This window comes from Leptonychotes weddellii, chromosome 15 (assembly GCF_054177405.1).
Source record: "Leptonychotes weddellii isolate Sample4059 chromosome 15, ASM5417740v2, whole genome shotgun sequence".
In the NCBI taxonomy this organism is placed as follows: domain Eukaryota; kingdom Metazoa; phylum Chordata; class Mammalia; order Carnivora; family Phocidae; genus Leptonychotes; species Leptonychotes weddellii.
In genome coordinates this window covers 720144-745709 of record NC_138383.1, presented here as the reverse complement: position 1 = coordinate 745709, position 25566 = coordinate 720144, and the positions used below count along the sequence as shown (strand labels likewise).

Sequence of the window (25566 nt, the reverse complement as noted above, 5' to 3'; positions counted from 1 at the left end):
ACCGACCCTGTGCCAGAGCTGGAGACTTGGGCTCTGTTCACCTTTTTCTTACAGGGCGATTTCTTTAGCATTTTTGGGGTGAGGGTGGTCAGGCCCCAAGCAGGGGTAGGGGCAGACCCAGCCCAGCCTCTGTGAGTGCCAGGCCTCTTTTCACAGGGGACACGTCGGGTGTGGTCTCTTAGCATCCCAAAGAGAAAGCAGAAGGCCCTGGTGGACTTGGCATCTCAGGAGGGGCAGTCGGATGGTGGACTCAGCCAGGAGGCCAATACTGTCACCCTGCCCACTCCCCTTTACCCTGGAGGGGTACCCCTTTACCCTCCACTGATGCTCTCTGCCCTCCCACCCCATGAGCACAGAGTCGCCAATGTCTCAGCCTCCTGTAGTCCCAGGAGACTTGGAGCGTCATTTCAAAGTCAGCTGGGTGGAAAGTGTTCCTGTGGTCCCGGCTGGGCGGCTGCCACCAACGGCCACATTCCCTGGCACATCCTCAAACTTGAGCCAGCTCTTTCCATGAGACACATGAGGAAATGGGGCTTGAAGCACCTTACTTGGGACCAGTTGGGACCCGCCCTCCCCCGTGGGCGAGCGTCGGCGGGTGTGGGGACCGGGAGCGCCCCGGGACTGGCGTCCCACCCCACCGCGGCCGGGTTCTGGGCGCCTGAGGGGAGGGCACCGCCTTTATCTGGCCTCGCAGGGCGCGGACCCACATGGGGAAACGGAAGTTCAGAGGTTGACTGCCTTGTCCACGATCCCTCCGGCAGCGCGGGGGGGCCCGGCCCACTCCCCAGCCTGGGAGGAAGCCGAGGCTTGGATGGGGCCGAGATTCCAGGGGGGCCTGGGGAGGGAGGCCTGAGCGCCCCAGAGCTGAGCGGGGAGGTGGGAGCCCCACAGGGTCGGGGGTGCAGCCCCGGGGCGGGGGCGAGACCTGGGGGCCGGCCCGGGCGCGCGGGGGGAGCGGGAGAGGCCGGGCGAGAGGGCGCACCTCCCTCCCCGGCCCGGGTCCGCGCGGGGGGGCTGAGGGTGGGCGTTGGGGTCCCTCCGCCCCGCGAGAGCTCGGGCGCCGTCGGGAGCTCCGGGCGCCCCTCCCGCGCGGCGCGGGGTCCGGGCGGGGCGGGCAGGGGCGGCGCCAGGCGGCGGTGACGCGCGGGGGACGTGCGGCGCGAGCGGCCGGAGCTCCGAGTCCCCCCGGCAGCCAGGCGGACAGAGGCGCGCGGCGGCCGAGCGGCGGCAGGTAGGCGCGGCGCGGATGCTCGGCGGGGCGGGCTCGGGACCCTCGGCCGAGCCCGCGCTCCCGCCCCCAGCCCCTTCCCCATCCCGGCCTCGGGCGCCCCATCCCCGCGGCGGCCACCACCGAGGGGTTCCGGGGAGCCAGCCGCGCCCCGGCCCCGCCCTCGGACCCGGCCCCCGTGCCTTCAGGGGCTGGGCCCCGGCCAGGAGGCGGATGCGCGGGGCAGCCGAGCCGGGTCGCGCGTGTGAAGAGCTCTGTGCTCGGCGGCGGACGGTATTTGATGGGGCTGCTGCCTGGCCGGGCTCCTTCCTCCCGAGGGCGCGGGGTGCACGTGCGCTCCCGGCGTGGCGCTGGGCGGTGGTGGTGTCTTGGCCCGCGGGCCTCTGTCTCCCTCACCTCCTCCCGCTTCTCGCCGCGCCCAAACACTCGCCGTCCCACACCCGCCCTCGGGCGACGGCTCCCAGCCCAGGCCCGGGGCAGAGAGGTAGGGGGCTCCCTCTGAATCAGGCTGGACACCCTGGCTCGTCTCAACCCCTCCACCCCCCGCCAGGCCCCTGGCCCATGGGAAGCCAGGCGGGGCCTCAGTTTACTTACCAGGAAAGTGGGTTGACCATATACCTTCCTGGATGCTGGATGAGGCCAGTAGCCGGCAGGCTGTGAGCGGAAGGGAAGCAGTCAGGTCATGGCCACTGGGGGTGCCTGGCATCTAGGTGACGGACAGAGGGGTAGCCCAGAGGCACTGAGCTGCACATCCGAGGTGCACACTGGGTGTGAGGGGCAGAGCGTGCCATCACTCTGTGGGTGGGCAGTGTGATTGGGCAGCAGCCCCTCTGGCAGGAGGCTTGCCCCGAAGGGCTCTGAGGGCACGGGTGGCTCAGGCAGGTGTGGAGCCTCCTGCCCGGGGGCGTGTGGTGTGCGCTGAGCCCGGGCTGGGCCATGGGAGGCCTGGTCCCAGGGCAGGCTCTGTAGCGACTTGCTGTGACCTTGGGCAGGGCCTGGTACTCGGGAGACAACCTGGCTCTGCCGGACTCCAGCTAGAACCTCAGTGTGGAGGGGCAGCAACAGAGGGGGGTTCGTGCTCTCCAGGACAGTAGCCAGGGAGTGTGTGTAAAGGGGGGCCTGTGCGGTCCCCCGGGCCAGGCCCTACTTGCTCCAGGGAGGGTCCCGGCAGTGACCTGGCCAGCGTAAAGGAGAAGGGCCAGTGCCACTCCAAGGTTGGGAGTCCAGTAGGGTGAGGACTGCCTCACAGAGCAACCAGCCCATCGGAGGCACCGCCGGTGGGCCAGGAGTGGAGAGGCTTGGGACTCCGCACAGTGCCGCCGGGCAGGTACAGACCTTCCGGCCCCATCCGTGAAATGGGCGGTGCGGGGAAGCCTTCCTGCAGACGCGAGTTCTCAGTCAACGTTCCCAGCCCGAGCTGGCGCCCACACGGCCGGGCCCCTGCGGAGGGAAAATGAGGTCGGCCCCGCCCTGGGGGGCCGCGGGAGGGGCCGCAGGATCTCCTTCGGCGACACGGGCGTCCACTAGCGCCCAGGGCCGTTCCGGAGCTCCCTGACCCCAGCGGCCCGCACGCCGGGCCTATACGGTAATAGACAGGGCGAGCGCCTACTCCAGGCAATACGGTGGCGGCTCCTCCCTTGGCGCGGTCACGTCGCCCACGTCCCTCGGCCAAGCCGAGCGCGCTGGGCCGGGGCGGGCGGAGCTTGCTCCCTTCCCACATCCCTCCCCGTCTCTACCGCCCCAGCCCCACCAGGCCCACCGGGGTGGCGGTGGGAGGGGCCCTTCCTGGCGAGCGGGCTTGCTGATGCAGAGGCCCCTCCTGGCCTTGGCCTTAGCGAGTCGAGGGGTGGGACGAGGTGGCCATGTGATGGGCAGGGTCCAGGGCTGGAGGGGGTTGCCCGGGGCCTGCTCCAGCCCCTACTGCTCCCTGGCCCCTTTGGGCCTTCTAGAGGAGGGTGCCCTGACCGGCAAGCCCGCAGCTGCCCACAGGGCCGCCCACAGGGCCCATGGCCCCCTCCTCGTCACCTGGGGCTGCCCCAGTGCAGCGTCCAGTCTGACGCATGAAGCCAGCATTTTTGCTCCACTGGCCTCTGCAAGAAGATGTGAGCCCACCCGAGAGCCCTGAGGGCACTAGACATGCCCCGGGGGGCTTCGTGGTCAGTGGAAGTGGGGCGGAGGGCCCAGGCTGGGCTTGACAGGCCTGGATCATGCCTGGGGCAGTGCCCAAGGCCCACCCCCTTCCAGCCCCAGCTCTGCACCTGGCGGAGGGGGGGGGGGCGGCATCTGGGGTCCTGCACAGGCTCTGGGAAGGGAACAAGCCCGCTGACCAGTGGTGCTTTCTGAGCCCTGGGCAGGCAAAGACATCCGATAGGCTGGTACCTGTCTGCACAACAGGGGCAGTGGGGAAAGGAAGCAAGGGGGCCTGGGGGGCCCTTCCTCCCCCAGAAGGCATGGCACTCCTATGTCCATCCACCACCCCCTTATGCTCCAGGGACCTCGGGGCTCAAACGAAGCCAGGTGCTAGCCACAATGGGGCTGTTTCTTTGGTGCCCAGGCGTGTCTCCCAGGCCTCCTGGTGCAGGAAGAGTCCAGGAAGGAATGCAATTGCCCCTTCATGCCCCGCCCACCTGGAGCTGGTCTCCAAGGACTGGAAGTCTGCTTAGATAACTGGCCAGTCTCCTCAGAAGGGGAACCTGCAGAGCACCTGGGATAGGCCACAGGCTCTAGAGTTGGAGGTCACCACACTGAACCTAGGGGACACGGCCTGCCCTGGAACCTGACAGGCCAGAGACCCGGGATCCAAGGTGGGTGCGAGGACCTCTGGCACAGAGGTCTAATGGGGAGCAGGCCAGAGTGCACTGGGGACGGCAGTGGGTCTACAGCCTGGAGTGAAGCCGCGGGAGGGGTTCTGGAAATGGGTGAAGCCAAGAAGATGTGGGGCTGGCCAAGGCCAGGGCTGTGAGGGGTCAGGTTGTTTGTGTGAGTTCTGCACTAGCCCTCTGGGTGGAGATGCAGCGGGTGGGGCAGGGCATTTCAAAACCCGGCTGAGTAGAGTAGGCAGAGAAAGGGGACACTGGGGAGGGGGTGATGCTGGAGAACAGGCCTGGCAGGAGGCCAGGCTGGCTCGGGGTCTGGGGTCTGGAGTGCTGACCCCAGCTGGGGGTCAGCCAGCCAGTGGACCGCTGAGGGAGAAGCTAGCAGAAGCCCTTGATTTGGGAGAGCACAAGGGCCCCTCCAATGTGTGGTCCGCTGCAGGGGGTGTTCCCAGGGATCCCCGTGCACATGCCTCCTTGGGCCCACCTCTGCTCAGCTCCAGCTGCCTGGGGCGGTGGGACCTTTTTGGTTAAGTGGGGGCGGGGGCAGCTCCCGGAGCCTCACCTGACCCACAAGCGGGCACACACACACACCCCACCAGGGAGATCGGCTTTCTGAGGCCCCGAGGGCGGGTTATTTCTGGGCTGGGGACGTGGTTCGCATGCTTCCCAGGGAGGGTGAATGTCATCACGAGGCCAGCTGGCTGGTGTGTACCCACAGACATGCTGCCACCACTTCCCCCTGCACTGCAGCGAGGGCCCCCAACACCCCCAGAGGGGGCCACGCCTCCCATCTTGGCTCTAGAGGGCCGGTGGCAGGGCTGTCCTGAGAACATCCGCCAGTCTGGGCCTCTGCCGGCCTTCCTCCCCCAGGGCGAGCTGGGCTGACAAGGCCATTTTGCTCTTGGAAATCCCAGCCCCGTTTCTACATCCCCCCCCGCCTTGCAAAGCCCTCCTGGGCGAAACCCTTTTGCTCCAAACCTAGAGGCCCCACCCATTTCCTTCCCTTCCTGAGAAACCTCACTGAGGACGGGCTGGTGTGGGCAACGGGAAGGGTTTTAGCCTGGCTGGCACCCCAGGCTGGGGGTTAGCTGCGAGGAAAGTGTCTGAAGAGCCTCTGGGGCCTCTAGGGTGGGTGGGAGCTAGGCCGTGGCACCTACTTCTCTACCCCTCACCCTCCTGGGTGCTGGCTCGGAGGACGTCCTGGGTCGCACGGGTGGCCAGCATCTGTCTCCTGAAGACCAGGGCAGCCTCTGGGCGGGGGGGGTCCAGCCCTGGCGAGCAGCAGATGAGCAGAGAACGGGGCATCAGAGGCTGGGGGCTCCCATTCCTCTGGTGCCGGCTGTGGCTGGTGCAGCCAAGGACGTCTCAGCGGGGGCCCCGGGTTCTTCCGTGACCCTGGGGTTACAGAGCTGAGCTGCTGCTAATGTTTGGTTTCAGACACACTTCCTGCTTTGGCTACTTTATTTTTTAAAAAATGAGGAAACGTCTATAAACCCACAACCCGAGACAACTAGCCCCTCGGGGCCCCCACGGCCACCTTTGAAGCTTGACACTAACGAGGGTAAGGGATACCTCTGCTTGGTGTCCACATCCCGTGTGTTTTGGCTGTGGGATGGCGCTCGCCCCCCTGTCCCGTCCCAGCCTCGGGCACATGGCTGCAGTCTGATGCAGGGATCTGGAGGACAGAACCCGGGGGTGAGGCCAGACTATCCAGGCAGAGTCCAGTCCCGGGTTCCAGGGATGCCTTAGATGCAGAAATGGGCCACCTGGGGGGGCTGTGGGCATGTCTGCAGGAGGACCAGGGGCTTCCTTGGTCCGGGTGCCCCCGTGAACCTCTCAGCTGTGCCCCCCAGGGGCTGCACAGCCCTTGGCCTCAGTAACACCCTGCATCTTGCTCTCCGGTCCGCGAGCCTTCTGAGCACTTGGGAGAGCCGGTGGGAAGTGGGGGGGCGGTGCCAAAGGGCATGGGGTCTGGGAGTCCAGGGAGAGGAGAGCTTGTCTCCTGGGTTTCCCAGACGCGGTGCCCGTGGCCGTGAAGCCTGGCCCGGCCGGGGGTGGGGGCCGGGGCCGCTCTCTGCTCCAGTGGGCTGTGTCGGCCTGGCGGCCAGCTGGCTCCTAGGGACCCGTCATCTAACGGAGGTTCTCTTCGACAGCAGCTGCTGCCTGGAATCACCCAGACACCCCGCACAGACCCCCCCCCCCCCCCCGGGCAACAGGTGTGCGGCACCTGTGGCTGCGATGCTGGGGGCAGGGGCAGGGTGGAGGCTGGGGGGGTTACTCTCCGCACTCCTCCTCCCCCTCCGTGACCCTGCACTCCCAGGGGCCGGGCGCTCAGGCCCTTGTCCTCACTCCAAAGTCCTGCCCCAGGTTCTAAGCCTCGCACACAGAAAATGGGCCGCCCAGGGGGCTTGGCAAGGTCAAGGATGATGTCGGAAAGGGGACGGGGGGTGGAGCCAGGTGGCTGGCACTGGGGCCGTGCACTCTCCTGGTTGGGACGTTCCTGGACATCCGGGTAGGTGGAGCGTTTACACCACAGAACTGATAAATGCTCCCCATTGGGACTTCTTTCCCCCAGAGCTGGTCTTTCGCACACCGCCGGTGGGGAGCGGCCAGGCTGTGGCAGGCAGCAGAGCGGGCTGGACCCAACAGGTCCAGGCCCCGGGGGCTGCCCTCCCTTCCCCACACCTGCACTGAGGCGGCCCTCTTCTGGAAACAGCCTCTGTCCGGTGAGCTGGGGGGACCAGCCACCAGTCTCATCTCTGGGATCAGGGGATTTCCGGTGCTAGGATCAGGTGGAGGCGAGGGATGAAGAGGGGAGGCTGGGGTCTCCAGCTGGACGTCTGGTCCCAGCGTTCCAAGTTACGGTGCCTCAACGGGGCTAAGCTGTGGCTTGGGCAGGAAGTGGGCCCGGGGCTGCTGGCGGGTTCCCGGCCGACAGTGGGCGCAGGCAGCACCCTCCTCGCCTTAGCAGCCTGGTCTGCGCCAGCGGGCTGCACGGAAGCCGCACCCCTGCCCACCTATCCCTTCATTCAGCCCTGCTGCCTGCCTGGGGTCTCCCCTTCCTTGATCTGCAGAGACCCCCCCTCCCCCCACCCGCCCAGCTCTCCTGGAAGAGCTGCAGCCTGTGGATAACTGGGAGGGAGGAGCCCCTCCTTCGCCAGAGGGCACGGGGGCGTCCTCTGCGGTAAGGACTGTCCGCCCCCCGACTCCGGCCTGCCCGCGCCGCTCCCTCAGGCTCTCACTCAGGGGGCAGCGCGACAGAGGACAGAATCAAGAGCCCCGCTAGATTAGGCCCCCAGGGACACCGCCCCAGGTGGGGCCCCAGGCCCCCTCTCACAGGACCTGCCCACAGTGGACAGAAAGTGCAGCCTGTTCCCCCACACGGGGTCAGGCAGGAGGACAGGCTGGGCTGGGCTGGGCTGATGGTCCTGCTGGGGTCTGTCCTCCTCGGGAGGTAACCTGAGACTGTGCTGAGCCCAAAAAAGCCACTGCCCTTTAGAGCCAGCTGGGTGGGAGCAGGCCAGGCCTGAGTGGGGGCGGGAGGAAAGGCTGCAGCTGCCCGTCAGCCCAGATGCTCCTGCCCTGCGCCCAAGGCAGGTGAGGGCCAGAAGCGGGGCTGTCAGGTAGCTCGGGCAGCAGGGCCCTGCTGTGGCCGAGGCCAGACAACTGAGTCAACTTGACTTCCTTCCTCAGGGACGCACAACCCGCCCTCTTGGCCATGGGTGGTGCCGTGGTTGACGAGGGCCCTACAGGCATCAAGGCCCCTGATGGGGGCTGGGGCTGGGCCGTTCTCTTTGGCTGCTTCGTCATCACGGGCTTCTCCTACGCCTTCCCCAAGGCGGTCAGCGTCTTCTTCAAGGAGCTCATGCGTGAGTTTGGGATCGGTTACAGCGACACAGCCTGGATCTCCTCCATCCTGCTGGCCATGTTGTACGGGACAGGTACGGGGCTGTCACGCCCGGTGGTCACTTCTGGAGTTCACCAAGGGTAGCTCTGGTTAAGAGCTTCACACTCAAAAAGGCCTGGAGTGGGGGACCGGCAGGAGCATCCGGTGTCTGCAGCCTGGGTTCCAGGGTGCCTGCAGGGGAGCTCTGGAGGGGCTCCTGACCAAAAGCCGTGGCTCCCCACAGAGCCAAACCGGGCACAGGCTGAGTCCGTGCAGGACATTTCGCTGTGGACCGTGCTTTGCTCAGGAAGGCGTCTGAGTGTGACTCTCGCACCCTGGGCTCCTGGTGTGTCTGCTGAGCAGGGGCGGGGGCGTCAGGGGAGGGTGGGGCCAGCCCTGGCCCGGCCGCCAGGCCAGGTCTCTCCGTGAGCATGGAGAGACTGGGCCCAACCCTGTGCCCCCGCCCCCCACAGGCCCACTCTGCAGCGTGTGCGTGAACCGCTTTGGCTGCCGGCCCGTCATGCTCGCGGGTGGCCTCCTGGCGTCCCTGGGTATGGTGGCTGCGTCCTTCTGCAGAAGCATCATCCAGCTCTACCTCACCACTGGGGTCATTACCGGTGAGTGGGGCCCGGCCGGGGGCGGGGCAGGCCGTGGCACACTGGCCCCTCTGTGGCCGGGTGCGATGGCTCAGGTGGCTGGACACTGGGGCACTGTACCCAGAGCAGGGCCTCTCAGGAGCGGGCAGCTGCCCTGGCATCAGTCTGTCCCCTGCTCCCCACTGGTCTCTCCTCGCATGTCAGTTGGGGACAGGGGCTTTGGACACACACTGGGTCCCCTCACATGGACACCTGCAGACCCTCACCTAGAACTTCAGGGTGGAAAACGGGGGACAGGGACGAGGGGCCGGGCAGGCTGGCATGATGCCTCACCCGCCTGCCCCTCCCGCAGGCTTGGGTTTGGCGCTCAACTTCCAGCCGTCACTCATCATGCTCAACCGCTACTTCAACAAGAGGCGCCCCATGGCCAACGGGCTGGCAGCCGCGGGCAGCCCTGTCTTCCTGTGCACCCTGTCCCCACTGGGGCAGCTGCTGCAGGACCACTATGGCTGGCGGGGCGGCTTCCTCATCCTGGGGGGCCTCCTGCTCAACTGCTGCGTGTGCGCTGCGCTCATGAGGCCCCTGGAGGCGCCCAGGCCGGGTTCGGGGCCTGCGCCCCAGCGGCCATCCCATCGGCTGCTGGACCTGAGCGTCTTCAGGGACCGTGGCTTTGTCATCTACGCCGTGGCCGCCTCCATCATGGTGCTGGGGCTCTTTGTGCCCCCCGTGTTTGTGGTGAGCTACGCCAAGGACCTGGGTGTGCCCGACACCCAGGCTGCCTTCCTGCTCACCGTGCTGGGCTTCGTCGACATCTTTGCCCGGCCCACCGCCGGCTTCATCACAGGCCTTAAGAAGGTGCGGCCCTACTCCGTCTACCTCTTCAGCTTCTCCATGTTCTTCAATGGCTTCACTGACCTCACGGGGTCCACGGCCAGCGACTACGGAGGCCTGGTGGTCTTCTGCATCTTCTTCGGCATCTCTTACGGCATGGTGGGGGCCTTGCAGTTCGAGGTGCTCATGGCTATTGTGGGCACCCAGAAGTTCTCCAGTGCCATTGGCCTCGTGCTGCTGCTGGAGGCCATCGCCGTGCTCATTGGGCCCCCATCGGGAGGTGAGTGGTGGGACGCAGCAGGGAGCAAGCCTTCTTGGGGGAGGGGGCCCACCGCGGGAGGGCTCTTAGCTGCAGGGACCCCTGCCCAGGTGACCAGCAGGTGTCAGGAGTGAACACCGGCCACGCGCACCTCCTGGGCCAAAGGCTGGCACGCGCGTGAATCCCGAGGGCGCCACCATCCCCGCATGTGGGCCAGCTTCGGTTATGCTGGGCCTTTGCTCTTCTCTGTGAAGGCTGAGAAAATCCTGGGGTGTGGGCTGGGCGGGCAGCCTGGCCTGGGTCTCTCCAGCTGTCTCTGTAGGCCCCCCCACGGGACCCCGCGAGCACCTGGGCTGTGCCTCGTGGTCCTGGGGCCCTTCTGGGGCCCAGGCAGTTCCTGTGGGGGCCGTGGGTGACGAGGCCTCCCGTGACAGGCTGTGTGGTCAGGTTACCTCCGGGCGCCTGCCTCCTGCACCTGCTCGGCTCCAGCCCTCCTCCAAGCCTCCCGGTCCGTGCTGCCTGGGGGGGCGGGGAGGCTGGGACAGGGTGCCCCTGGGCCGTCCCCAACAGCACAGTGGCGCACAAGTAGCCAGTGACCGTGAGGGTGACCTTCAGCCCGGCTGACGCTGTAACCCCCTTGCAGGCAAGCTCCTGGATGCAACGCACGTCTACCAGTACGTGTTTGTCCTGGCAGGGGCCGAGGTGCTGGCCTCCTCCCTCGTGCTGGTGCTGGGCAACTTCTTCTGCATTAGGAAGAGGCCCGAGGCGGCCGTGGAGGAAGAGGAGCGCCACAAGCCCCCCGCGGACGTGAGGGTGGACTCTCGGGAGGTGGAGCACTTCCTGAAAGCAGAGCCCGAGAAAAACGGGGAGGTCGTTCACACCCCAGAAACAAGCGTCTGAGCCCAGGAGGCCAGCGGGGGTGATGGAACCGGACAGAGACGTCAACGCTCATGTTTATTTCACAAACAGGCCTAGCTTGGCCGTCCGTGTTTCTCCGGGGAGGTGGTGGGCTGGGAACCGTGTCATTCCAAACTGGTGAAGCCCAGCCGCGAGGTTACGAGCCGTCTGCACCAGGGAACCAGCCTGCTGACCCCGGAGCAGCCCGGTGCCCACCGCTGAGCTCAGGGACCTAGAAACCCACGCTTCAGAGACAATACGGCGGGCGTCAGAGGGCGAGGCTGGGGAGAGCCGGCTGAGCGGCACGGTCTCAGGAAGGGGCCTCCCCGCGTGGCTGGCTGCGCCCCATCCTGCCCTGTCTCCGCCACGGCGCCCCAGCCCGCCCCTCGCGGGGTGCCTGGGGAACCAAACTCCCTTCACCTCTGAAGGTCTGAAATAAACCTGCGTGTGGGAGGAGCCACCTTGGAAGGAACGTCTTCAAGGAGCTAGGGTGTTTTTCTACGTGGGGTAGGGGTCTGTTCACTCCAAATTCCTTTTCTCAACAATCTGGTTTTTACAGAGTGGCTCTGGCCCTTGTCAGCCGGGTCAGCTTTCTAAGCTGCTGGTTCTGAACCCTGCCCTGCTGGAGCCCAGACGGCTCAGCGTCCACACACGGCCCCGGTGGCTGGCAGGGAAGGGGGCCGTGCTGCAGGGGTGTGGCCGTGCTCGGGAGCCCCCTACAAGGCATGTGCACTTAAGCTGAGACATACGTGTGATTCTAGTTCACTGCGTGTGTGTTTAAAGAAAATGATCTTCCTGCCTTCCATTTATTCACCCCTCGACTGGCGGATCGTGGCCCTACGCGGTCAGTGCCCAGGGTGGGCATCTGCTCCCGTCCTCCTCGTCCAGCCCTGCTTGGCCTCGCCCCGAGTACCTCACACCCACCTGCCCTCGTGGCCAGTGGTGGCCTGTGTGGCTGGGAGCCCGGTCAGAGGCCGCTGGGGCCGCCTCAGTAGGTGGTGCGTCGCGGGCGCTGGGGACGGCAGCGGGCACCCTGGCGGGCCGCGTGCAGCCGGAGAGATGCCACGTCCCTGCTCCTCTGCAATGAAAAGCAGGTGAAAGCTCACATCTTGTCCCTCCCAGAGATGTCACCCCCGAGGGGGCTTGCTGCTCTCCCGCCTCCACCTGCCCTCAAGCTGTGCGGAGGAACCAGGCATCCGCCTGCAGCGCTGACCCGTAGCCCCGGGCGCCCCCCGACGCCCTTCCTGGTCTGCCCGGACCCCCTGCTGGGGGCCTGGGCTGTGGTGGTGCTGGTGGCTGCAAGGGTCGAGGCATAGCCCTTGCAGGGCCCTCTCTGCCACATGAGCTCCACCTGGCTCCCGGCCCTCACACTGCACTGTCCCCGACCCTCGCCCTCCTAGCGTCCCTGCTGCCAGCCAGGAGCAACAGAAGTGTGCGTCCCCGCCGGTCTCCGAACCTGTCCCCAAAGGCCTGGCCCAGCATGAGGACCAGTCCTGCTCTGGGGACACTTAGTATCAAGCCCTTCTGAGCCAGTCAGCATGTCAGCGTTGCTCCAATCGAGGCAGGATGCACAGCTGGCCCGGGGGCTGGGGTCCACGTAAGCACACACGCACGTGCTGCAGGGAGAGCAAGAGTCCTGCCACCCTCCCTTGGCCTTAGGAACACGGGTCCGTCTGTCCCTTAGCTGGCACCTCGGTGGACATGCTAGGTGGACCCAAGGCCCCCTGCCCACCACATTATCAACAACACCTCCGCCCCAGACTGGAGGCTGGGGTTCGAGGCCCAAGGGTGAGCAGGCGGTCTTGTCTGCCTAGGTTTGGTTCCAGATGTTTCCGGCTGGGCCTGACATAGGAGAAATGGAACCTGCTGTCCTCAGGAAGCTGTGGCTACTATGGGCTGAGGCCTCCTCCCTCACAGGAGTCCCAGAGAGCAGTCAGCGCTCGGGGGGCCATGGATGGGGCAGTTCCTCACCCTCCAGATGTCCGTGCCCAAGGAGGCTCACGGCCTGCACCATTGAAGCCCACCCTCCCGCCAAGTGATGCGGATGCCTGTGCTGAGCCCCCTCTGGGGGGCACGCACACATCACCCAAACCACCCCGAGCCGTTGGCCCTAGCCTGGTCAGACCTGGGGGCACCTGCTACACACACGTGGGCCCCAAACTGGGGGTGCCCAGGGGATCTGCCAGTGATGCTTCGGAAGGCCGCTGCCCAGGACCTGCAGCGGCCCACTAGTGGGGGTCGTGAAGGACTGTCCAGCCCTTCCCAGCATCCAAATCACGGCGTTGAGGACGCAGACCCTGGCGGACACTCTCCTGGGACCTCAGACACAGCAGCAGGGAGGGCGCTGCTTCCAGAGGGCCCGCCAGACGGAGCTAGGAGCAGGACAAAAAGCAGGGTGTGGGGTTCCAGAAGGGGTCCAAACAGCCCTCTGGGCGGGGGCGAGGCCTGGAGGAGCGGGAGCTGGAGGCGGACTGGACAGCGCATACTGCTGAGCACAGAGCCCGCCATCTGGCCCTGGGGCTGGGCCCTGCGTCAGGAAGGTGGGGGGCAGCCAGCGCGCGTCTCCTAGCACCGAGGGACCAAGAGCGGGACAGGCGGGCCCTGGGCAGAAGGCAGTGCGGTGGTCCCCGTCCTGCCTGCAGCCCCCTCCCGGCAGAACAGGGGAGGGCAGCTTGGGGCTCGTGTCACTGGTGCTCTGGCTGGGTGCAAGGGTTGGCAGCTGGGGTGAGCAGCAAGGAGACTGCATGTTGCCTTCCCAATGCGGGCAGCTAAGCGAGAAGGGCTGAAGGCCAAGGAAGAGCCCAGCCCTGTTCCAGAGCCTCAGAGCCCACTGGGCTCAGCCAGTGGCAGGAAGGGGAGGGCCTGAGCCCAAGGGCAGGGACTCAGGGCCCGCACCCTCCAGGACGCCCCCAGGCACCAAGGGCCGGCCCCACACCCTCTTGTTCAGGAGGGTCTGAGGCCCCTGGGGGCTTCAACAGCTCAAGTAGGAGGGGGAAGCCAAGGCCACGAGTACAACAAAGGGATGAGCCCACCCGGGAGCCATGGAGCTAGAGTGGGGGGTGAGGACGGGCAGACGACAACGGAACCCCAGGCCCAGGGCATGTATGCTGGCCCCTCGCGGGGACTGGGGCTGGCAGCCGCCTCGCAGGAACCACGCACGCCCCTCCGTGGCAGCCGGAGCACTGCTCGCTCCCCGGAGTACTCAAGGCAGGCACAGTACTTCCTCCCAGGCTGCACCGAGGCCCACGGAGCTCAGGCGACTGCCCCGCGAAGATGCTTAAGCCAGGGGAGAAGGGACTGGCGCTTGTGGACGGCCTGCACGGACGTCAGCTCTGGGACCTCGGGAAGGGGCAGCCTGTCCCTGTGGCCTGCTGCCGACCAGCTTACACACAGAGCACCGCTGGGCCACGGGAGGACACGAATGCCCCTTCTCAGATCAGTTTTCACCTGGCTAACCTACACACAACGACACCTCTCTGACTACGAAATAAAGAGCAGTGGAGGGCGGGGAGGAAAGGTAAAAGTCATCACGGGTTTATTATTTACACGGTGGTTAAGCACATAAATGCAGTGATCACACAAATGTGCCGAGTCAGAGACTGGCCACCGATACACAGGTTGATACAGACGTGCCAACTACATTTCCTGTAGTGGGAGGGCAGCAAGTGTGCACGCATGCACGGACGGACAGACGGCCGGCCGCACAGCTGAGGGCCCAGGGTCTGGGCCCACCTCTCAAACGAGCATCCAGCAGTTTCGGGTCGAAGCCCAGATGCCCCAGCCGTCTCCAGCACTCTGTTGGGGGCTGCAGCTGCTAACGCCTCGCGGGCAGGGGCAGGCCCACCTCTGGAGAGGATCCTGGTCACAACAGAAGCCCCCAGCTCGCCCTGACCCGCCCAGGCTCGCACTGCGCTCCCAGAAACACAGCCCCACTCGGCCAGGTCCCTGCACCCCAAAACACAGAGCAGCCCGCTCAGGACTTCCCAAAGCAGCCATCAGCACGCACCAGTCGGGGTGTCCCGGGACCGGCGCTCCCGTGCTAGGGGCCCGAGGAGGCAGGAAGGGGAGAAACACAGACATGGACGCCCCTAGGCCCCTCACCTGCTGCGAGCGTCCCGGTCTCCGAACAGAGCACTCTGCAGCAGGGTGACAGGAGGAGAGGTGGACGTACCCACGGATACCAATTATTGCACCTTGTTTCCCACGACAGGGGGGCCGGCGGGGGCGGGGGGGACTCCCGGCTACTGGTTGCCACCACTGCCTGGTGCCCCTGCCTGCTACAAAACGAGGGAGCGTCCTGGAAAACCACCCGCGGCCCAGTGGCCCCGAGGGTCTTTCTTGCAAGACTCAGCCCCGCCCTGCTTCTTGACCCCTGTGGGGTTCGCTACGTCCCAACGAAGGTCGTGGAAGGAAGCGTGTGACGCTGCGCCCTCCTGGACGGCCAGCTGAGTCACCAGCTTCTTGGCACTTCAGGGTGGATCCCCTGGGGCCCGAGGCCGCTGTGGTTAAGCCTGGCAGGGCGCACACGGCCGCGTCCTGGGTTCTGAGCACACGGACTCATGCACGTAGCGAGGGCCAATCTACACTGTTCACATTTACAGTCGGTTTAGAAAATCTCCCAAATCCAAAGACACTGGGGCAACACCACCACCAAAATAACCACACGTGACCCCAAAGAGGGGCCTGATGTCTCTTGGTTCAAAACCCTCTCCAGGGGGACCAGCAACGCCCAGTGCAAAAAGCCTTGGCTTCCGAGGTCTTCCGTGCTCGGCTTCCTTCTCGCCGCGTCCGGGGGACTCCGGTGCGCAGCGCCCGCCAACCGCTCTGAGGACCACGTCGCGCAGGCGATCTGGCGTAGGTGGGGAAGGGACAGTGACGGCAAAACCAGCGTAATGAGGCCACAGGACACACGACACACGGCACACACACGTCACTTACACGCACGTCTACACGGGACAGCACTTCCGGTGAGAAAACCCCTCTCCACAGCGGACCACACGACAAAGGGACCACAAAGCAGAGGACGGGCGCCCGCGCGCGCTCTGCTCCCTGACTAGCTCTGCCCTACACACAAGCTCCACACCAGCCTTTGTTCCAGGGCTCGTTGAAGTCAACATCAGTTTGAAGACCGCAGAAACAGACAAGAAAGAAACAATAAAAAGACAGGTCTCTTCACACAGATTTAAGCCAGTAATTTTTAGCAAAATGATACAAAACTGTCTTAACCAAGTAGAAGATCGGTGGTTACAGGAGGCTCGTCAGGGAGCAGGGCGCACGGCCGCTGGAGGGGAACCGAAAGGCTCTGGAGCGGGAGTCTGGTTCTCTCTGCAACTGCCTCTCACTCTGCTCTTCTTCCCAGCCTGTGACAACCGAGTGCACGTGGGGGGCCCGCGGTGCGGCCCCTGTGGCAGCAGCGCTTTGGAGTCTGTCCGGGTTAGTTTGTTTTGCTTCCCCCACGGGCGTCGCTGGCTGGGCGGCCTGGAGAGCTCCCGGTGTTAACGTGTTGGTGCTAGACCGGGGGGCGCGTCACTAGTAAAGCCACTGTAACAGAGTAGATCGGCCATGCATTGTCTGCCCTTCACAGCAAAAGGAGAGTTCTCATCGGTGCACCACAGACTGAAGACCACTGGAAGCCACCCGACCGGGAATCTGTCGGAGCCAAAGCACAGGAGAAGGTCAGCATGAGGCCCGGGGCACGGGGCCGGTCGGTCAGGCTCGGGCACAGAACACCAGTGACGGCGAGGGGACACAGATGCCGCCCAGCCCTACTCTGGACGGCCCCTCTGCGGCCAGGCCACGTGCTCAGCAGAACAAGTGACAGGAAGAGGGGGAAGGAGGAAGAGGCATGCAAGCAAGGAGGCCGGGTGGCCACGGAGCTAGAAGCCCAAGAACGATCGGACCAGACAGAGTCCAAGCTGGAAGACGTACTCGCTCCCAGCACTCCTTCCTGGAAAGTAACCTGGGGTTTTGAGAGCCGGGACCGGGTGCTGTGTGGGCCCCGGGGCTCCCCGTGGGGGGAGGCATGGAAAGTAGCTCCCGTCAAGGTGCCCCTGAGGACGCAGTCACGCTGGACCTGCGGCCGTCTCCCAGCGGTGTGGAGCCCAGCAGCGGCAAGCCCTGAGCGGGAGGGGCCACAGCGTCCCCGACCGGCGGGAACCCGGCTCGGACGCCCAGCCATGCGCCAACGGCAGGGGAGAGGGCGCTGTGGCTGACGGGTTAATACAGACGGCAGCACGGATGGGACGCTGAGCAGAGACCGAGCTCGAAAGGAAAAACAAACGAGGACAGAAATAAATGCGAAAGAAGAGAGTGACAAAGCCAGGGTGGCAGAGACCACCAGGAGGCTCCCGCAGCAAGAGCGCAAGAGCCCCCACCAAGCACGGCCCGCTCAGCTGAGCACGATACGACACACGCCCCGCACAACGGACCCTGGGCCGGGTGGCTCGAGTCTCCTGGGACCACTGGAGCCGAGCGCAAGTGCAGAGCCCTGGGCTTCTGCTCCCACCACGGGCCCCGGACCCTCGAGAGTGCCCCAGGGCCAACGGCCAGCCAACGGTGGGCAGGGTCCTGGGGCCGCCCCGTTTGTAGACTCTCTGGTCTGCTCGCCCCCAGACTGGGTGACTGAGCACGGCTGCTCTGGAATCCACGCGAGGAGAAGCGCTGGGCGGAGGGACCACACTCTCCCGGCAGCACCTGGCATGCAAGCCCGGTCCCACCTGCGCAGCCCGGTGGTGGACTCGGGGGTGGTCAGCGCCCGCCCCGCCCGGTGCCTGCTGTCTGGCAAGACCCGACATGAGCACACTCACCGGTGCTGCCTTCCAACGGGGAGACGTGCAGCTACTTGCCGTGGTGTTCGAAAGGAATGCTATTCTGAGGTGGGGGGAAAAGAGAGCTGTTGGTAACCACCTCGAAGGCCTGCCTCATCTCGCTTCAGCCAGGCCCAGCACTGGCCGTGCTGCCTCACCGGGGACCCCGGGAACCTAGCGAGGGGCCCCGAGCGAGGGCAGCCGCTGCTGCTCCTCTAGGCTGACGGGGGCCCAGGCAGTGAGCGAACCTGACATCCAGACGGCAGCCCTCCACCGGCCCCTCCCCGAGGCCCTGCTCGCTGCCCAGCGCGGCCTGCGCTCAGGCCGGGGGAGGACTGGCCACAGGAAGACCAAGGGGCTGCAGGCCTTGTTTTGGGAGCAGGAACGCAAACCAACCAACCAACCAACCAACCGGGAGTGACTGGCTCAGAGACTGAGTCACATTCCACCACGAGCACTGGACCCAGGAGGCCTTTTCCTCTCAAAGAGAAAAACCCACAGTAGGTCCACTGACCAGATGCTCTTTGGGCTCCGTGTTGCTCTGGCTGAAAAGCCAGACTCCCACTCTGGGTCGGTGGCGTGGGGACTGTGGCCCAGCACAAAGCCGCCCTGGAAAAGGAAGTCGGGGCGAGGAGCAGCCACCCTCCTGCGAAGCTGGAGTGCAGCGTGGCCGGGGGGTCAGACCAAGAGCACAGGCATCCACGGCCGTCTCCCACACCCAGCTGCAGGGGGTCAGCAGGGCCCTCCCGCGGGCTGGCCTGTGGCTGGAGCACCTTCTTGCAGATGGACTACTTCCCTGGACTTGGTGCCTCTGCACAAGACGACGTCCCCTCCTCCAAGCGCACAAAGAACTGAGAGAGAGGGTAGCGGCGAAGGAAGCTGGCGGAAGCGGCCTCAGCCCCGCCAGGGCAGGGTCAGCCTCGCTTAACAGAGGCCTCACTGGCTCTACCTTCACCCTGCTTTCTTTGCGGAAAGTGCCAACAGAACCTATAGAATAGCAAAAGCTGGAGCAACTCCCCTTGTTCTGGAACTTCCAAACCACCAGGGCAGACAGGGGGTCAGCCCCTTGCTGAGAGTCTTGGAAAGAGTCTCTTGCCACCCTGCAGTCTCCTAAGAAAGAGTGCTGATGGGTGAACAGGAAAACCCAAAGAAGGAAGCCATCCCTGGGACAGGGGTGCATCGGGGACACACCCCCAGGGGCTGCGTCCTCAACATAAAGGTCCTAAGAAACCCCCTAGAGTGACCGGTGCTTCTTTCAGAGGGGAAACACCCCCAAATCAAATCTCTGGAGGCTCCTCCCTCCTGTCTAGTCCCACATTGCTTCTTCACATGGAAAGCAAAAAGAAGAACAAAGACACAGGACTCTCAGTTGCAAGCTCGCTTCAGCTAAGGAAGAGTTCACAGGAAGGCTCTTGGGGCATGCAGGCTAGGGCTGGCCACGCCGTGGAGGAGAAGCTGGGCTCAGAACCAGCGGTCGGTCGCAGGCTCTCTGACCCTTTCATTTCCCTCAGTGGTCCCAAATGCTCCAGATACTTTCTTTTCCCTCAAAGAAAATTAGGTTTGTCCCTTCCCTTCACCTCTGCTGGTGGAGGCCCAACATCTGCATTCTGAGTCCAGACAGAGCCCGTGACATCCACAGACCCCAGCTGTCCTTGACTGGGGTGTTTGGGGCCCCAGAGCAGGCTGCATGCCTGGGCTCTCGGCCACGCGTGGGCAGACACTGCCCAGGACCTGTTCCCGGCTGCTGACTCATGGATTCCAGAGCCTGTGGGAAGAAGCCCGTAGCCCTTCGTGTGTCCTGCGGGGAGGGAGAAGGGGTGTGGGGCTGGGAGCCGTAAGGGGCCCAATCTCATGACCCTGGCCAGACTCCTTGAGCCCCACAATTCAAACTACCTGCACCCTTAGTCTCTTTGGGAGAAAGTTATCATACAAAACCAACCCATTTCTGGCCAAACTACCAGTAAACCAGAAATGTTTACATTTATAGCAAAACGAAACCATTCATTCACTTGATTAAAATAAAAGGTCAGGAGCACCGTCTCTGTCTGGGCACACTTTCTCCTCTGCCGGAAGACCAAGCTGACGCCACAGAACTGAGGTTCTGGGTGGTTCTCATAGACCCTGTGCTTTCCTAACCAACGTGCTTGGCCCACCAATCACCAACAAGCTATGCCCAGCACCAAGTGCGTGCCAACAGCAGGGCCCAGCGCTACCTCGCCTGCGAGAGGCGTCCCAGTGACCCAGCGCGGAGCTGCCTGACTGCATGGCCCAGGACTTCCAGTGCGTTCCTAAAACCAGTGCCTGCCCGCCCAGCAGATACGGCGGGGCACAGACACCCCGCAGGACCCTCGCGGAAGCAGGAGAAATGCCCTCTGACCCGCCGCCATTCGAAGAAGAGGGCCCTGAAAGCTACACGAGGAAGGAAGTCCGTGTGTGTGTAAAGAGCTTATCTGTGGAGAGCACATGAGCGGATGCAGAAGAACCATGGCACCCAAGCCAGAGAGGGAAGAGGAGGGTTTGAGTGGAGGGGACCCGCAAGACCCAGCCATTTCCCTGAGGACAGCTGCCTCATCCAAAAGAAGACAAGTGGGCAGGGGCTGCAGAAGACGGTGCATCGCGGGGCGCCAGGCTCCAACGGGCTTGCCCATGCCACCTGACAGGGGCCTCCAGCCACTGCCCCACAGGCTGTGTGCCCCCGACAAACCCGGTGTGAGCAGCGTGGCATTTCCAGTCTGCACAGGAAGACGGCCCAGCCTCCAGGGCTGGCTCGGAGAGGGGGCCGGGGCCGCGAGGACGGCAGCAGAAGAGAAAAAAAGCCCCACGACCTGCACCGTGCGGCTGGGGAGCCAAGCCCTTCGTCCGCACAGCCCGCCTCAGGCTCCCAACCGAGGGGCTGCACGGCAGCGAGGGGCCGAGCGTCCCTCTCCAGTTAAAACTCAGAAATGGGGGAGAAAGGAAAGAAGGGAGGAAGGACGCCCTTCATCACCTGCGCCCCACTCTGCTTGGCGTCCTAAGCGCAGCCCAAGCACGGACAGGCCCGCGGCCCGCGGTGGCCCGGCCTTGGCGAGCCCAGAGCGCGAACCCAGGCAGTGCATACCTGTGAGGTGGACATGCGGGAGGTGTCTTGCCGGCCTGTGAGATCGGAGGACGAGATGTTGACAGGGGCGCCGCGGTGCAGCCGCATACTCACTTTCCGCTCTCTTTCCACACCGGACACGGGCCGAGGAGAGGTGTTAGCTGCAGGGGGAGACAGGGGTGACGGTGAGGGCTCGGGGCAGACCCCGGGGCCAGCGTGAGGGGGCCTCTCCTCAGCTGTCTCGGCATCCAGGACCAGAGGGTGGGTGCCGCTACACACCATCAGGTTTCCAGGGTGGCAACAGGCGGCTAACCCCCGGCCGGCTTGCACCCTGATTTCGAGGTCAGCAGTGGTGGGCAGGGCCCACGGAGCATTCAGATGTGCTGGCTCGAGGCGGACTTTCCCAGGAGCGAAGCACCAGGAATCCAGCAGGAGGGCAGCCCGAGGCCTCCGTGCTTAAGATGCCACTCATGGAGGGGATAGAAGGGTGGGTACTGAGAGGCTCCTAGGGAGCAATCCGTGTCACGAGAAAGAGAAACAACGGAGAAAGAGAAACGGATGTCCCCTGGCCAGCCAATCCTCAGAAACCAGAGTTTACTAGGACCGGATGCACACAGCCTCTCCCATGAGGCATGCCCGCCTGAAGCCCGCGTGGGGCCTGCAGCTCAAACAGCCAGAGCAGCCAACACACAAACCAGAAACCCCCAGTGCCTACTGGGGAGACGTGGTGCTAGCCCACTCACCAGTGTGTGAGGTAGGGGTGAGGGGGGTGGGAGGAGCCACTTCCTGGGTGCCCCGCAGGCGGCCAGAGGCCGTGGAGGGGAGGCCGCGGGCGGCTGGGTTTCGGGAGTGCCTCAGCCGCTCCTCTCGGTCCCGGCGCTCCCGCTCAGCGTCATCAGCGGCCCGGCTGGCTCCCTGCAAAGGAAACAGAGTAAGACCAGACTGAACGCGGTTTGGTGGAAAACAACCCAAGGGCCCCAGCTGTCCCCTGCTGCCAGAGAAGCCATCCAAGCAGTGTAGCAGGCTGGGAGGAGGCATCTCTCCCTCTAGGACAGCAGCCTGCCCCGTGACCCTGTGAGTGAGAGAACGAGGTCTTCCCAACACTCCCGAACCCCAAACACTGATGGCAACTGGGTGGCCTCTTCCCCCTGAGCATCCACACAGGAATAGGAAATCATATGAGGTCAGGTTAGCGGCGGGCCCAAGGTGTTAGCATCCAGGGGATCCAAGACGCACACAGAAGCGGGGGCATCTGGTCGGCGGGGGGCCCAACCAGAGCCCAGACGGCCTAGGCGGATGTTGGGCCAGGGCCCACGTGACAAGAACGCAGGCAGCCAGGTCTGCCGTGGAAGGTCCCGCGTGGTGGACACCACAGCTAGTTCTACTTTGAGCAAATGACGACCCAGACGGGTGGCGGCACGATACCCGCCATGTTCTAACGCACAGCGCTGTAATGCAACAGTCGGCAAACTGCAGCCCACGAGCCAAATCCAGCCACCATCAGTTTCTGCAAATGAAGTTTGACTGCTGCAGCGGCACCCACTTGTGCCCCACTCCGCCCGTGACGGCTCCCAGCAGCAGCGCAGAGCCGAGTGCTGGTCCCACCACACACACCCTGCAAAGCTGAGAGGATTCAGTGTCCCACCCGCCCAGAGAAGGGGGGCCAGTCCCGCTGGGGGGGCAACGACGCCAGAAGGTTGCCCAGACCCTGGGCGATCGGCGTTCGCACGTCCTGCGCCAGCCCACTGCGGGGCACCTGGCTCTCTCCCGGCAGGGCACAGACCCTGCCAAGGCCCCCTGCCAAGGCCCCAGGACAAGCCTTTCTGTCTTATGCCCTCTGAAGAGGAGGTCCTGCTCCTTCGTCAGATCTTGTCACCCTGGAAAGATTCCAATTTCTGTTTTAAGCTAACTAAATAGAACAAATTTACAATGAAAAACAAAGTAGAAGTTCCAAAGAACCCTCAAAGTCTCTGGCAATAGTGTCTGAAAATTAATTAGACTCCTATAAGAGACTCAAGGATGGGTGGCCAGATTTAGAGAAGAAAACATCAAAACTCCAGTTCTGCACATACGCGAACACCTGTGCTGCCCATTCAGTAAGCCCGGCCACAAAGTCCAGCACAGCCTAGCACCTCTCCAGGCACCCACCTTGCTCGCTCACCCGCACGCTGGGTCAGAGGCAGGAGGGGCAAGAGGTCACCCCACCTGGCCAGAGCCCCTGGCCTTGGCCGTACCCTCCTGCGTAACACACACTCTGGAGCCACGCCTCACCACCACAGGCAGTCAAAACCATGGCGCTCTTAGCCCTGTTGACAGCAATCATAGAAGTACCTTCCAGGTCAAGATTTACCACTCAAGGAAGAGCCCTGGCTCCAGGCAGACCTGCATTTGGGAGACCCACTCCACCGGCTCCAGGGGGCCCAGCACTGACGTGGTGCCGCCTCTGCTCTCCCTTGAGAGGGATCTTGCTTCTCAACCTCCCGCCCTGGGGTGGACCCCACCTAGGCCACGCCCCTGATGCGGTGAACGTGCCTTCTAAAACCCGCACCTCGTCTGGCAGAGGCCTTTGGCTGACTTCTATGCTGAGAAGTCAACGCGCTGGCGGCACACTTACGAATTTGAGCATGTTCCAGTCGAACACGTAGTCATAGGAGAAGCCCTGGCGGTGGAAGAGATTCCTGAAGAGCTGCCTCAGGTAGGAGTAGTCAGGCTTGTCGTCAAAACGCAAGGAGCGGCAGAAATTCAGGTACGTGGCAAACTCAGCTGTAAGACAAGAGACTCAGCGCTAACTGGCTGACCGGGTGTCCGTCGACATGATTGCCACCATCCACTGCCGCATGCTTAGGACGTGAGACACGGTGTCTGAAACACTGGTCACACTGGGAGGAACCGACGTTTAAGGAAAGCCGGCGGCACAGGGCACAGCTTGGTTTCACCTGCGGCACTTCTCCACAGGAACAAGGACAACTCCCTAGGTCATGGTCCCTGGAAAGTAAAGGAGCAGCAGGGACAGAAGGCTGCCACCAGCTCAAGGACACTCTTCACCATCTGGGAGCCAGTCTCCCAGTGGCCCCCCCCCACCACCCTCAGACCGCGGGCCGGCCTGACACCTGCCCTCGAGGACACGCACAGGGGTAGCTTTTACACAGCACTTCGATGGGGGTGGACATCTTCTTCTCGCTGATCCGCTCGTACTTCTGCCTCTTGGTGGCTGCCTTCAGCCCCTGCCAGGGCAGAGAGCCCAGATTGAAGTACATGAGCACATAGCCCAGTGACTCCAAGTCATCTCTTCGAGATTGTTCTGGAAAAGACGGGAAATGGGTCAAGGACAGCACGTGTGCGCCTGCAGCCGCAAAGCCAAGACCCCAGGCACACTCTGACGGTGGAAATGAACTTTTAAAACCGCAGAAAAATATTCTTGGATTGTTTCACCAGAAGTTGCCCCTGATGTGTCCTTAGGAAACTGTGACACCCCTGGATGAGTGACACCAATGTTACAGGGACTGTCAGAAAGCCCAACCGTTTACCTGCCCCCACCACACCTCACAAAGGGTTTTGCAGAATCTGGAGAGCCAGCCTCCATGCCAAACATGCTGACCACTCCCAGGATCCCCCAAGAGGCTGGCCTTTCTCTAAGAGATGGCCATGCCCAAGGCAGCCTGGCGACCGGAGGCACAGGAGACCCCACCACCCACGGGCTCACCGATTCCAAGATGCGTGTTGATGGAGGCATACCGCGCCGTCCCGGTGAGGTTTTTGTTCTCACGGTAGGGGATGTGCTGGTGGGTCCTGGCATCCCGGTACTTCTTGGCCAGACCAAAGTCGATGATGTAGACCAGGTTGCCCTTCTTCCCCAGCCCCATGAGAAAGTTATCTGGCTTCACATCTCGGTGGATGAAGTTCTTTGAATGAATGTATTCAATGCGACTAATCTGTAGGTAGGGAAGTAATGACCAGAGATTAAACCACAGCAGCAGCCTTGGGAAAGGCACCCGCCTGGCAGAGTGAGGGCTGTGCCCTCACCTGCACGTCCTGTGGCCCTTGGCCAGAGCAGAGGAACTCCACAACCAGGGAAGGATGCTGAACGAACCATGTTTTGCACCCCCAGCCGGCCGGGGCAGTTCCCCTTGTTGGCTCTCAGGGGTGGGGAGGGGAGGTTGACTGACAGCAGCCGGAGAGGACCAGCCCTCCCTGATGAGAGTCTGCACCAGCAGTCCTTCCTGCAGGGGCCCGCCAGGAAAAACACATGTCTCCAAACCCAGCCCACGGCCGTGCTCCTGCCGCAGAGGTGAATGCACTCCTACTCTCTCCCTGGGCACTAACAGGCATAGAAGGAGAACAGCACCCAAATGTCCCGTCAGACTGCTGACTCACACCAAGCACGTGCCGAGGGCCCAGGCTCCCTGTCACCTCAGAAACATGATTCTTACCATCTGGTCAGCAAGCAGCAGGACAGTTTTGAGGCTGAATTTCCTTGAGCAGAAGTTGAACAGGTCCTCCAGGCTCGGCCCCAACAGCTCCATCACCATGACATTGTAGTCCCCCTCCGCCCCGCACCACCGGATGGTGGGGATGCCGACTGCAAGAGAAACCCGACATGCCTGTGCTCGCACGCAGGGACACACCACACAAGACACACACTGCGAGACAAGGACCAGGCAGGCAGTGGCTGGAAGTGACACCAGGAGAGAATGGGAGGCCAGTGTCCCAGGCGGGGGAGTGAGCAGATGCAAGAAAGATTCCTGTTGACATGCTGCGTGCGTCACAAATCAGGAACCAGTCTGGCTCACTGTTGTTAACACAAGTCCACGCTCTGTTCAGGTTTCCTCGGTTTTCCTGTCACACCCTCTCTCTGCCCCGGTCATCACGTCTCCCCAGGCGCCTCTGGGCTGAGCCGTCTCTCACGTCCCTGGTTTCGGGGGGCCCGGAAGTTCTGGGGGGAGATTCTGGGGCAGTGCCTCCGTCAGGATGTATGTGATGTTGGGTGATGGGTTTGGGGAGCAAGACCACAGAGCTGAAGGGCCTTCTCATCACGTCACGTCAGGGGTTCCTGCCCTCAATGTGACTCGTCACCGAGGACGGGACCTTGACCCCTGTATGGGTTGTGTTCATTCTCCCCAGTGTGTGTACTGTTCTCTTCGGGAGGATGTCACTATGTGGAGCCCACACTC

The 25566-nt window shown here is 63.8% G+C and overlaps 2 protein-coding genes across 11 annotated transcripts in view; one reads left to right on the top strand and one right to left on the bottom strand.

The window, feature by feature from the left end:
* Window positions 1-1116: 1116 nt before the first annotated feature.
* On the top strand, window positions 1117-10985 carry SLC16A3 (solute carrier family 16 member 3). 8 transcript variants are annotated; one of them, XM_031035794.2, is made up of 7 exons: window positions 1876-2555; window positions 3783-4032; window positions 6620-6770; window positions 7738-7985; window positions 8404-8547; window positions 8879-9637; window positions 10260-10985. In XM_031035794.2, exons 4-7 carry the CDS (start codon window positions 7763-7765, stop codon window positions 10514-10516), a joined length of 1383 nt encoding a protein of 460 aa, XP_030891654.1. In that variant the 5' UTR covers window positions 1876-2555; window positions 3783-4032; window positions 6620-6770; window positions 7738-7762; the 3' UTR covers window positions 10517-10985. The 8 variants fall into 8 exon arrangements, with proteins under 8 accessions (XP_081660316.1, XP_081660320.1, XP_030891654.1 ...); XM_081804191.1 differs by lacking the exons at window positions 1876-2555; window positions 6620-6770 and adding exons at window positions 5482-5605; window positions 6201-6260 and having other exon boundaries at window positions 2797-4032; window positions 7734-7985; XM_081804192.1 differs by lacking the exons at window positions 1876-2555; window positions 6620-6770 and adding an exon at window positions 6201-6260 and having other exon boundaries at window positions 2797-4032; window positions 7734-7985.
* Window positions 10986-11486: 501 nt separating this feature from the next.
* The window catches only part of CSNK1D (casein kinase 1 delta), a 19848-nt gene continuing 5768 nt past the window's right edge, over window positions 11487-25566 (bottom strand). The window contains exons 2-9 of one of the 3 annotated variants that reach the window (XM_081804197.1): window positions 24826-24974; window positions 24099-24327; window positions 23526-23696; window positions 23010-23158; window positions 21139-21310; window positions 20417-20556; window positions 17320-17383; window positions 14025-16162 (exon numbers count right to left, since the gene is read on the bottom strand). In XM_081804197.1, the coding sequence (XP_081660323.1) occupies window positions 17351-17383; window positions 20417-20556; window positions 21139-21310; window positions 23010-23158; window positions 23526-23696; window positions 24099-24327; window positions 24826-24974 (1043 nt within the window). In that variant the 3' untranslated portion in view covers window positions 14025-16162; window positions 17320-17350. Of the gene's footprint in view, window positions 11592-14024; window positions 16163-17319; window positions 17384-20416; window positions 20557-21138; window positions 21311-23009; window positions 23159-23525; window positions 23697-24098; window positions 24328-24825; window positions 24975-25566 lie in introns of those variants that run through there. The other 2 variants (XM_081804195.1, XM_081804196.1) reach the window with 2 other exon arrangements.

Coding starts and splice junctions, on each gene's coding strand:
- SLC16A3 (XM_081804190.1), top strand. CDS start 7,763: ATGGGTGGTGCCGTGGTTGACGAGGGCCCTACAGGCATCAAGGCCCCT. Junction 7,986..8,403: donor GGCCATGTTGTACGGGACAG/GTACGGGGCTGT, acceptor CGCCCCCCACAG/GCCCACTCTGCAGCGTGTGC. Junction 8,548..8,878: donor CACCACTGGGGTCATTACCG/GTGAGTGGGGCC, acceptor CCCCTCCCGCAG/GCTTGGGTTTGGCGCTCAAC.